The following is a 12,356-nucleotide window of genomic DNA, read 5'->3' as shown; positions in this document are numbered from 1 at the left end:
ATTCACTCACTCATCTGTGGTGCTGGGGCTCGAGCCCAGGGCCCTATGCGTACTAGGCAAGCACTACCATAAAGATATATCCCCTCCTTAGCTCATTAGTTTAGAAAAGGAAGGCAGCATCTTTATAGGTAAAGAAAGGGATTCTATTTTACTTTTTTTTTCTTTGTATGTATATGTACATTTGTATGTGTGTGGGGGCCAGAGGTTGATGTTGAAAGTGTTTCTTTTTTTTTCTCAATTTTTATTAACATTTTCCATGATTATAAAAAAATATCCCATGGTAATGCCCTCTCTTCTCCCCACCACTTTCCCCTTTGAAATTCCATTCTCCATCATATCCCCTCCCCATTGAGAGTGTTTCTTGATCACTCCACTTTATTTCCTGAGGCAGAGTCTCTCATTTAACCCAGGACTCAGTGCATTCAGCTATTCAACTTGGCCTCAACTGCATCCTTCCTTGGCGCTTGAATCACTATGTCCATCCAGTATTGCACATGGGTGCTGGGCACTCAAACTTTGGTCCTTAACACTTGTGTGGCAGACTCTTTATCCACTGAGCCATTTCCCCATCCCATTTTGCTTTTATAAAAACAAGTGATTTTCCAATGCTAGAGTAATCCTAAAAAAAAAAAAAATTGAATTTGTGTTTTACAAAAATTTAACCTCCTTGGTTTGCGTTATGAAAATTGTAACTACAATTTATATTTTATAGACAGAAAATATATCCTGAAGACATAGCCTTTAGAACGTCCACATTTCCAGGCCAGTATTTGTCTTCTGAGATGACTCTCCATCCTTATGCCTATCCTGCTTATGCTCTTGAGTCTACACAGAACATCTGCTCGGTGCCTGCCTCGCAGTGTAATTACAACCAAGTGCGCTCTTACCCAGGTTTTCAGGCGGGGAAGCCCCGAAATGAGCGCATGGGTCCTCAAGAGACGAAAGCTGCATTCAAGGTGCGGAAATGCTGGAATTGTGTTCTTGGTTGGTTGTATCAGTGTTTAAAGTGTAGGAAGTTGTTGTTTTTTGATATTTAAGCATTATTCACCTCTTGTGGTATGTAGTAGCCTTTGTCAAAATGGTTTGGGCTATCTTTTTTTTTTTAGTTAATTTTTTAAGGTAGGGTCTGGCTCTAATCCAGGCTGACCTGGAATTCACTATGTAGTCTCAGGGTGGCTTTGAACTTGCGGTGACCCTCCTACATCTGCCTCTAGAGTGCTGGGATTAAAGGTGTGCACTAGCATACCTGGCTTTTTTTTTTTGTTCTTTATTGATACATGCAGTTAGTTAAGTCTCCTCTTCCTCCTCTGCCTCCCTCCCTGCTTTCATCCTTCCACCCCATATTCTGCCTTGACTTTCGTATCACATAGGATCTGCAACTTTCTCTCTCTCTCTTTTTTTCTTTTTTGGGTTTTTGAGGTAGGGTCTCACTCTAGCCCAGGCTGACCTGGAATTCACTATGTCGTCTCAGGGTGGCCTTGAACTCATGGTGATCCTCCTATCTCTGCCTCCCGAGTGCTGGGATTAAAGACATGTGCCACCACACCCGGCTACTAAGGTTATTTTTCATGGTGGTAGTTTTATTTATTTTCTTTCTTTTTTATTTATTAGCGAGAGAGAGAGACAGAAAGACAGAGTGAGGATGGGCCTGCCAGAAACTTCTGCTAGCACAACACAAACTCCATTTGCACGCACCACTTTGTGCATATGGCTTTACATGGGTACTGGGGAATCAAACCTGGACCAGCATGCTTTGTAGACAAGTGCTTTTAACCACTTAGCCATCTCTAGCCCCAGTTCTCTTATTTAGGTTTGTTTATTGGTTTTTCTGAAGTAGGGTCTCACTGTAACCCAGGCTGACCTGGAACTCACTCTGTAGTCTCAGCAGGCCTTGAACTCTGTCATCCTCCTACCTCTGCCCTCTGAGTGCTTGGCTTGTTTTTTCATTTCTTTTTCAGAATTGGTGTCCCAGGGCCTCCAGCCACTGCAGTTAAATTCCAGATATGTGCGCCCCCTTGTGTGCATGTGCAGCCTTGTGCACATGCATCACTTTGTGCATCTGGCTTACATGGGACCTGGAAAATTGAACATGAGTCCTTAGGCTTCACAGACTTTTTGGGGGTGTTTTTTGAGGTAGGGTCTTGCTCTAGCCCAGGCTGAACTGGAATTCACTATGTAGTCTCAGGGTGGCCTCAAACTCATGGTGATCCTCCTACCTCTGCCTCCTGAGTGCTGGGATTAAAGGTGTGCACCAGCACATCTGTTCTAGCCCTAGTATTTTTATTTATTTATTTTACTTCTTTTTCAGCAGAAAAAGTCCTATGAAGAGAGAAAAATAGGTGGTGAACAAAAATTTAACCATAAAAGGGCCGATGGTGTGATGTCTGAGATAAAATCAGCTAAAGGTTCACATCACCTGTCCTCTCATGAGGAGAACAGTTTGAAATCAGGTAAGACTATCAAGCTCTGTGAGATAACATAAGCCTGTCCCATCTGTCCTAAAGCATTGCTCCTCAGGACTGTCCCAGTACCTGTGTCCTGGAGCCCAGGCATGGCTGAGGGCACCACACTTCCTGTGGCTTCTGAAGCCTTTTCTCAGACGGTGCTGGGGACTGAACTCAGGACCCTGTGCATACACAGCCAGAACTGTAGCACTGACCCTCCACCCATCTTTACAACAAGAAACACTGGTGGCCACAAAGCCAGGCAAGGTGGCCCATGCCTTTAATCCCAGCACTTAGGAGGCAGAGGTAGGAAGATTACTGTGAGTTCGAGGCATCCTGAGACTACACAGTGAATTCCAGGTCAGCCTGGGCTAGAGCAGACCTAACTTGAAAAAAAAAAAATGACCAATGGGGAAACATGTTGTATTGTTGACTCAGAAGAGGCCTCGGCCTGTTAGAACCTTGTCTGAAGTCACATCACATGCAGGTGATGGCTGTAAGCTACAGAACATGCCCTTAAATATCACAGTCCTGGCCTGGACTGCATTTAGTCACTCATTTCTGAAGTCATTTCCAGCAGTATGATGGAAGACTGAGAGGTGAGAAAGATGGATTGGAAGTCCCCTCAAGGTTGCAGTGTATGAATAATTAAAATACTTGGCTATGAAGTAAGGTTAGGCTATTTCTGTTTGTTTGGGTTAGTTTGTGTTTGAGGTAGGGTCTCACACTCTAGCCTAGGTTGACCTGAAATTCACTATGTAGTCTCATGGTGGCCTTGAACCCCTGATAATCCTCCTACCTCTGCCTCCCAAGTGCTAGGATTAAAGGTGTGTGCCACCATGCTGGGCAGGCTATTTCTTTTTAATTTTTGAAAATATTTTTACCTGTTTATTTGCATGTGTATATCAGCACACTAGGATCTCTTGGCACTGAAGTTGAAGGCCAGACACACATGCCCGTGGGTGCTGGAGAATTGAGCTTGGGTTGGTGGGCTTTGCAAACAAACACCTTTAACCACTGAGCCATCTCCCCAGCCCCAGGACAGGGAATTTCATCAGCTTGAGAATTACTCCTATGATTTGAAGTGCAGTTTGGACTGATGCTTCTGGTCACTTGTTTTTTTTTCAAGTTAGGGTCTTGCTCTAGCCCAGGCTGACCTGGAAGTCACTGTGTAGTCTCAGGCTGCCTCAAACTCACAGTGATCCTCCTACCTCTGCTTCCTAAGTGCTGGGATTAAAGGCGTGGGCCACCTTTCCTGGCTTTGTGGCCACTGGTGTTTCTTGTAAAGATGGGTGGAGGGTCAGTGCTACAGTTCTGGCTGTGTATGCACAGGGTCCTGAGTTCAGTCCCCAGCACCAGAAATACAAAGAAGATGATTGGCAGGCTGAGGCAATAGCTCATTTTGTCATGCAAGTCTGTGGACCTGAATTTGGGTCCCAGCACCCATGTAAAAAGCCAGGCACTGGGCTTTAGGGATGGCTTAATGGTTAAAGTGCTTGCCTGTAAAGCCAAAGGATCCAGGTTCAATCCCTCAGGACCCACATAAGCCAGATGCACAAAGTGGCATATGTGTCTGGAGTTTGTTTGCAGCAGTTGGAAGCCCTGGTGCACCCACTCATTCTTTCCCCCTCCTCTCTCTCTTTTTCTGCCTCTCTCAAATAAATAAATACAAGTTATATATATTTAAAAAAAAGCCAAGCATAGAAACATACACCTGTACTCCCAGTACTCAGGGAAACAGATAGGAGAATGTTTAGGGCCAGCTGTCCAACTAGTCTAGCCAAATTTGTGAGCTCTAGTTTTAGTGAGTGACTTCACTTTGTCAAAGACAACTAGGTGGAGGGTGACTGAGGAAGACACCTGCCATTGACCTCTAGTGTCCCCAAGCATGAGCTTGTGCACTCACACATACACACCCACACATACAAAAGGGCACATATGCACAACACACACAATTAAATAAGTTAGCAATACCAGCAGAATTCAGGTGTTTTTTTTCTTTATTTGCAAGTAGAGTTAGAGAGAGAATGGGTGCACCAGGGCTTCTTGCCACTGCAAATGAATTCCAGATGCTTGTATCACTTTGTGTATCTGGCTTTACATAGGAACTGGGGCGCCAGGTCTGCCAGCAAGTGCTTTTAGCTGCTGGGTCATCATTCCAGCTCTAGTTCGGGCATTTTAACAATGGCCAGCTGCATAGTAGTAATCCACTTTCTACCCCGAAATTTAAGCTTGAGTGCTGTAAGTCAGTGGGCAGTTTCAACAGCTTCACTCATCTTTTTCATTCTCTGATGACAGATGGCTGTCATAAACGGACAGACAGGAAATCCAGACCAGCTGTAAAAAGCACACCTACCTCCAAACCTGAGTTTGAATTTAGCAGGTTAGATTTTCCTGAATTGCAGAGTCCAAAGAACAATATTGTGTCCGAGATGCATAAACAACCCAGGTGGGGACCACTTCGCTCTGCCACCAGCGACATTTCTCTACTAGAAGTGGGCACAGCAGTTAAAGAAATGTCACAGGTGAGTTGAGGGTTCTGCCTGTGCTCAGTAAATACCTTTCTATTCTCTCACTGTAGATACTAGCGTTGAATCCTTCCATGGGGCATTGAAGACTGGGTGGTGGGGAGGAAGCACTGGGAGAGGCTTTGTTCTCAGCACAGTGTCCCTGTCACTTGAACTGATTCCACTGTCACACCTAGTGCAGTTGCCTTTGTAAAAAGTCTCCCAGTACAGTTCTTCCCATCTGGTAGTTCCAAGGTAATTGTAAGTCCCTCACACAGAAAAGACTGGCAGAGCCCACCTGCTTTGGTGGGTCATTAAACACTTGTTTCTAGTATTGAATTCTTGCAGCACTTTTAAAAACAAATGAAATAAGACTATTTAAAACTGCATGGTGTAACTTAAACTTCCAGGCTTTTAGCTACGTCTGTGGCCTGACTTACTAACAGGACAGTGTATTTAAAAAAAATTATTGCAATAGATGCTTTTCATTTTGTCTCAAAGTCTTAGTCTGTCAAATAGAGGGATTTTTCCTCATACAGATGGATTTCATACTTCTAGGGAGAAAGAGGTGGTGGGTTGCTGTGTTAGTTACTGCTTGTTGCTGTGACAAATCTCTAACGTGGGCACCTTGAGTGCGGACGGGCTCATCTTGTTCATGGTACAGGGGCTCAGTCCATTATAGTGGGGAAGGCATGGTATCTTGTTCCCATGCTGTGGTTAGGAAACAATGCAGATCTGAGTCATTAGAAAAGGCCCAGTCCTAGTGAGCTTCAGCTAGGTCCCATGTCCTAAAGGGTCCACAGCCTCACCAAACTGCACCACCAGCTGGGGAACAAGTGAATCCACACAGGAGCCTTTGGGGACATTTCCGATTCAGACTGTAAGTCAGCAGTCCCCAAAGTGGGTTTGACTGGAAGATGAGGTGGGGCAGCATGCATGTGGACAGGAGAAAGGACAGCGTAAGAAGAGGCAGGGCAGTGGACAGTATAAAACGAGAGGAGACAATGACAACAAAACTCAAGGGGGAGATCCCAGCAGTCATGAAAATGAGGACAGAAGAGATGAAAAATGCTCATCCTTTCCCCTACTTACCAAGAAAGGAGCTTCGCTTCACCCTGTCTGAGCTTTGTGGGCCTGTCCTGAGGCTGAAGGCTCAGAGGCCTTTAACTACCTGTGGGAAATAGGCAGTTATATAGAATTTCCCATGCATCCTGTGACTGTTGTCACACAGTGTTCCTGTCAAATACCTGTGCAAAGTAAGGCAGGCTGATGATTACATGAAAATCATGGATCATTGAGTAGGTGTGTGGCTGCCTCCTGGTCCTTGCGCAGAGGTGTATAGTAGCCAAGCAGTGATCCTGTGAACTCATAGCAGTGCAGGGTGCTGTGCCTGCTGCAGCAGGGATGTGGGAAGGGGGAGGGAGTAGGCTGACCTTTTGTGCCGCTGAGACCTGGTAGGTGGGAATGTTGTGTATTTGAGCATGAAGTAAAGTTCACTGTTTGTAAGAAGATTTACAGATTGCCCTACTGTCTTGATTTGCATATGAGGGTCCTTTTTTTGTTTTTGTTTTTTGTTTTTTGTTTTTTCGAGGTAGGGTCTCACTCTAGCTCAGGCTGACCTGGAATTCACTATGTAGTCTCAGGGTGGCCTCAAACTCATGGTGATTCTCCTACCTCTGCCTCTTGAGTGCTGGGATTAAAGGCATGTGCCACCACACCTGGCTTTTTGTTGTTTTTTGTTTTTTCAAGGTAGGGTCTTGCTGTGGCCCAGGCTGGCCTGGAATTCACTGTGTAGTCTCAGGGTGGCCTTGAACTCATGCTGATCCTACTATCTCTGCCTCTCAAAATGCTGGGATTAAAGGTGTGCGCCATGCCTGGTTCCTTTTTTTTTTTTTTTTTAATGTATGTTTATTTGCATTTGGCCTGTATGTACGAGAGAGCCAGGGTCTCCTGCTATTACAACCAAAATCAGATGCATGGATCACTTTGGTTCTGGATTTATGTGGGTTCTGAGGAACTTAACCCAGCTTTGCAAATATGTACCCTTAGTTGCTGAGCCATCTCCTCGGCCCCCTTTTTTTCTTCTAAAAAACCTTTTATCATGTTTATATCAGTAGTATCTGTAAATGACAGAAGAATACAAAGAGAACAGTAAAAGAAAGAAAATTGTCTGAAATACCATGAAGAGCCATGCTTGGCACTTTTCCTTCCTTCCTCCCTCCCTCCCTCCCTCCCTCCCTCTCTCTCTCTTTCTTTCTTTTTTGGTTTTCTGAGGTAGGGTCTCACTTGAGGTTGACTTTTGGTGTGTTCCTTGATTATTCTCCACCATGTTTATTAATAAGGTCCCTTGCTTTGATCTCAGAACTCACCAATACATCAAGTCTGGGTAGCCCACTTGCTCCAGATTCCCCATCTCCACCCTCTGAGCACTGGGACACAGGCAGGTTGCCACACCCACCCAGCATTTATGTGAGTGCTGAAGGTCTCAACTCAGTCCTCAAGCTGGCATGGCAAGTGCTGTACCAATTGAGTCATCTCCCCAGCCCAATGTCACCGGATCTTTAAAACCAAAATATAGTGAAAGTAGAACAAAGTTCTTTTAATTTGGGATTATATGAGAAGTCTTTATTTTTAAGATTCTTTTGGCAGGGGAGAGGGAACATGGGTATAACCTGATAGGAATATGGCCAATATGCATCATGTTCACAAAATAACATTCTCAGAAAAAAAATCCTTTTGAGTTTTTCTTCATGTCATTAAATACTGTGACTACAACCATCATACTGGATCTGTCCAACTAATGGTATACTTTATTGAAGCCTTCTTAAATAGTAAGCAATTTATATTTTATTGGCCTTTGTGGTCATAAATGTTGTATTTATTAAAAATGCAGGCTGTGTACGGGTGTGTGCATGTATGCTCTGGGGTTGCACAAGTACTCAACCACCCACTGAACTATATTTCCATCCTTAGGCTGTGTTTTAGTAATTAAAAAAATATTTTTGGAGCTGGGTGTGGTGGCACACACCTTTAATCCCAGCACTTGGGAGGCAGAGGTAGGAGGATTGCCGTGAGTTCAAGGCCACCCTGAGCCTCCATAGTGAATTCTAGGTCAGCCTGGACTAGAGTGAGACCCAACCTCGAAAAACCAAACAAATAAAAAATAAAAAATATAAATAATTTTGGCCAGGTGTGGTGGTACACGCCTTTAATCCCAGTACTTGGGAAGTAGCATTGCTGTGAGTTCGAGGCTAGTCTGGGATTATAGAGTGAGTTCCAGGCCAGCCTGGGCTACAGTGAGACCCTGCCTTGAAGACCCACACAGAAAATAAATAAATATTGTTCAATTATTTGTGTGGGACGCACATACACACAGTGGGGGAGGGCAAACAGACAGACAGACAGAGACATTATGGGCATTCCAGGGCCACTTGCCACTGAAAATGGACTCCAGAAGCATGTACTACTTTATGAATCTGGCATTATGTGAGTACTGGAGAACTGAATCTAAGCCTGCAGGCTTTGCAAGCAGATACCTTTAACCACTGAGCAATCCTTCCCAGCCCTGTGTTGTAATAATTATAATTTTGATTTTTGATTACTGAACTCAGAAATAATGAAATGGCAAATTTGTGAAATTTATGAGCTTTAAAGATGATTTCAAATGCCTTACATACTTAATGAGTACAAATTAAATTTGTCCACTTGCTTTTCCTTCTGGTGTTCTGGTCATCTCAGATATGTGCGAATGCTCACACATCTTTGCACCCTACAATGTCATGATTTGCTTTTTCAATGTGGAGTAGCCTTCCAGGTATCACAGCTTCCATTTCTTGGCTCCATGGGCATTCTGATTTGTTTTGGTGGATTGGGTAGACATTGATGTAGATTGATTTAGGTGCATGGCACCTTTTAGAGTTGTGGAGGTATGTGTTGCTGTCCTGAAAAGTTGTTTCTGGTATCCTTAAGATTGTTGAAAAGTCACACACTATCTTGAGTAACATGTTCCTATTATTGGGTTTTGTAGCAGACAGCTTCAGGTTCGCTGAGATGAACTTCCAGACCAGGCACAGTTATGGAGGAAAGGATTTTTATTGAAGCTTACAGATCCAGGGGAAGTTCCATAATGGCAGAAGAAGCTGGCCTGCCTTCACAGGCCCAAGCAGACGTAGAGAAGCACTAGCCTAAAGGTCAAAAGCCACACAGCACACTTCAGGAACTCCAGCTAGGCACACTTTGCATATCTTTAGATTGAAATCTGAAACCCACCACCACACCTTAAGATCACCCAGTGATACTGCCTCCAGCCAGGTAGCCAGCAGATGCAAACTACAAACAACTGAATATATTGGGGGCCATCTAGTCTATTCAAACCACCACAGGGTTTATATAATGTTTATGCTGTAGACAGAGAAGTAGAAGGATACTATCTGAGCTGTAGACAGTGTGTAGTTTTTCTCTAGGAAAATAAGTCACTTTTGCTACTGTGTATATATTTGAAGATAAAAATATTTGTTTATTTGCAAGTAGAGCTAAAGGGGAGAGAAAGAGAGAGAATGGGTAACGCAGAGCATCTAGACGCTGCAAGTGAACTCAAGATGCGTGTGTCACTTTGTGCATGTGGCTTTACATAGGTATTGGGAAATTGGATCCAGGTTGTTAGGCTTTACAGGCAAGCGCCTTGACCACTGAGCTCTCTCTCCTGCTCTGGAATTTTTTATTTTCTATTTTATTTATTTGAGAGAGAGGAGAGAAATAAGGTAGAAAATGGGTGCACCAGGGCCTCTAGCCACTGCAAACAAACTCCAGACGCATGCGTCACTTGTACACGTGGCTTTATGAGGGTACTGCTGAGCCATCTCTTCAGCCTGGGAATTTATTTATTTTATTTTTTAGTAATTTGATGTAGGGTCTCTCTTTAGCTCAGGCTGACCTGGAATTCATTATGTAGTCTCATGCTGGCCTTGAACTCACTGTGATCCTCCTATCTCTGCCTCCTGAGTGCTGGGATTGAAAGCATGTGCCACTACGCTCCGTGTTTGTTTTGTTTTTTTAGTTAAGGTGTTGCTGTAGCCCAGGCTGACCTGGAATTCACCTTGTAGTCTCAGAGTGGCCTTGAGCTCACAGCAATCCATCTACCTTTGCCTCCCAAGTACAAGGATTAAGGATGTGCACCACCACACCTGGCTGGAGTTTTTTATTAGTATGTATTTGCAGATTTAAGAATGCAAGGGAAGGTATATTTAAAAATTAAAATTGGGCTGGAGAGATGGCTTAGTGGTTAAGGCACATGACTGCAGAGCCTAAGGTCCCAGGTTCAATTCTCCAGGTCCCACATAAGCCAGATGCACATGGTGGTGCTTGTGTCTGGAGTTTGTTTGCAGTGGCTAGAGACCCTGGTGCACCTGTTCTCTCTGTGTGTCCCTTTCTCTGTCTCTTAACAAATAGATAAATAGATCTTAAAAAAAATAAAATACTTCCTCTCTGAAATACTAATGAAATAAATAAAGTGGCTTTTTTCTTTTAGGCTATTCTTTAGGGCAATTTTAGGGACATAGCAAAATTGACAGGAAGGGACAAAGTTCCTACGTATCTTTCTCTCCCTTCCTCACAGGAGTGATAGAACTCCTTGGACATATCACTGCTGCATGTCCATTGCTGGGTGTGGTGGCCCATATCTTTAATTCTAGGACTTAGGAAGCAGAGGTATGAGGATCACTGTGAGTTTGAGGCCACCCTGAGATGCATAGTGAATTCTGGGTCAGCCTGGGCTAGAATAAAACCCTAACTCAAACATCGTTGTGGTATTGTAAAATGACATGTCCATCATTAGGATATCGTGTAGAGTACTGATGTGTCTGTCGTCAGGGTATAGTATAGAGTAGTGTTGTGTTTGTTGTCAGGGTATTGTGTAGAGCAGTGACATGTCCATCATCAGGGTGTTAGGTTTATCCTAATCATCTCTCCCCAGCCCCTTTCATGTGCTACTTATTTACTTTGATTTTTTTTTTTTTTTTCCGTTTTTCGAGGTTGGGTCTTGCTCTATACTTTGATTTAAAAAAACTTTAAAAAAAATTAATTTGCAAGTGCAGAGAGAGACAGAATGAATGGGCATGCCATGGCCTCTAGCTGCTGCAAACGAACTCCAGATGCATGCACCACTTTTTGCATCTGAGTTTATGTGGGCACTGGGGAGTCCATTGGCATTTTAGCTATAGGTGAATGGGAGTCTTGTTGCTCCACCCCTCTCCCAGGTGGGTGGTCCTGGTTGTTTTGCTTTGCCAGTTCCTGGTGACATCTGATGTGCTTTCCTTTTAGGGTGAAATGGTGAGATCTAATCAGCCAGGCAAAGCTGCAGCTGATTCTTCACCTGCCGGTTCCCCCTCATGCACAAGAGGTAAGAGTGGCTGATGCTGTTTGAAAAATAAGTTGTATTTTCTAAGCTCAAGTTTTTTTGTTTTGTTTTTCAAGGTAGAGTCTCACTGTAGTCCAGGCTGACCTGGAATTCACTATGTAGTCTCGGGCTGGCCTCGAACTCACAGCAATCCTTCTACCTCTGCCTCTCTAGTGCTGGGATTAAAGGCGTGCACCACCATGCCTGGATCTAAGCTCAATTTTAATGCCACTGAAGTTAAACTGTTTTTTGAAGCTGCTTATCAGGTAGCTAATGAGTGGTTGATAAACTAACATCAGTGTTTAGAAAACAGAAATAGTTAAATGAGAGTCCATGTCCATGCACAGGGAGTGTAAAAGGTCAGAATTCTAGAGGAAATGTTACCCCTAGTCAAGTATGAGGATTTTATGAATTCTGAAATGACTGCTTCCTTCAGTACTTTAATTTTTTTGTTTTTGTTTAAACTTTTTATGGACAACTTCCCTATATACAGACAACATGCCAAGATCATAATCCCTTTTCACCACCCTCCATTTTCCCCCATCCTCCTCCACTGAATTTCTTCTTTCTAACTAATCTCTCTATTGTTTTTTCTCTTCTATTTTGATGTCATCATTTCCCCTCCTGTTACGCAGGTCTTATGTAGGTAGCATCAGCCACTGTGGGGTCATGAACACCATGGCCACTTTATGTCTGGAAGACAGTATCACAAAGCTCTCCTCCCCTTCCATTGGCTTTTTTCTGCCACCTCTTCCATAATGGTCCCTGAGCCATGGAGTGTGCCATAGAGATGAACACTGCTTATTTTAAAATGTTCTTATAAGCCAGGTGTGGTGGCGCACGCCTTTAATCCCAGCACTTGGGAGGCCAGAGGTAGCAGGATCACTATGAGTTCAAGGCCACCCTGAGACCTACATAGTGAGTTCCAGGTCATCCTGGGCTAGAGTGAGACCCTACCTTGAAAAACAAAAACAAAAAAAATTAAGTTCTTGCTTTCAGGTCATTCCAGTG

General features: G+C 43.8%; 1 protein-coding gene across 7 annotated transcripts in view; it reads left to right on the top strand.

Moving 5' to 3' along the window:
* The window catches only part of Secisbp2 (SECIS binding protein 2), a 54,697-nt gene that overhangs the window by 3,274 nt on the left and 39,067 nt on the right, over positions 1-12,356 (top strand). For 4 of the 7 annotated variants that reach the window (XM_045131734.1, XM_045131732.1, XM_045131735.1 and 1 more), the window contains exons 3-6: positions 713-956; positions 2,309-2,450; positions 4,743-4,969; positions 11,270-11,348. In XM_045131734.1, coding sequence (XP_044987669.1) covers positions 713-956; positions 2,309-2,450; positions 4,743-4,969; positions 11,270-11,348 — 692 coding nt within the window. Of the gene's footprint in view, positions 1-712; positions 957-2,308; positions 2,451-4,742; positions 4,970-11,269; positions 11,349-12,356 lie in introns of those variants that run through there. The other 3 variants (XM_045131733.1, XM_045131737.1, XM_045131738.1) reach the window with 3 other exon arrangements.

Source organism: Jaculus jaculus, chromosome 12 (genome assembly GCF_020740685.1).
Source record: "Jaculus jaculus isolate mJacJac1 chromosome 12, mJacJac1.mat.Y.cur, whole genome shotgun sequence".
Taxonomy (NCBI): domain Eukaryota; kingdom Metazoa; phylum Chordata; class Mammalia; order Rodentia; family Dipodidae; genus Jaculus; species Jaculus jaculus.
This window is presented reverse-complemented; position numbering and strand designations above follow the sequence as displayed.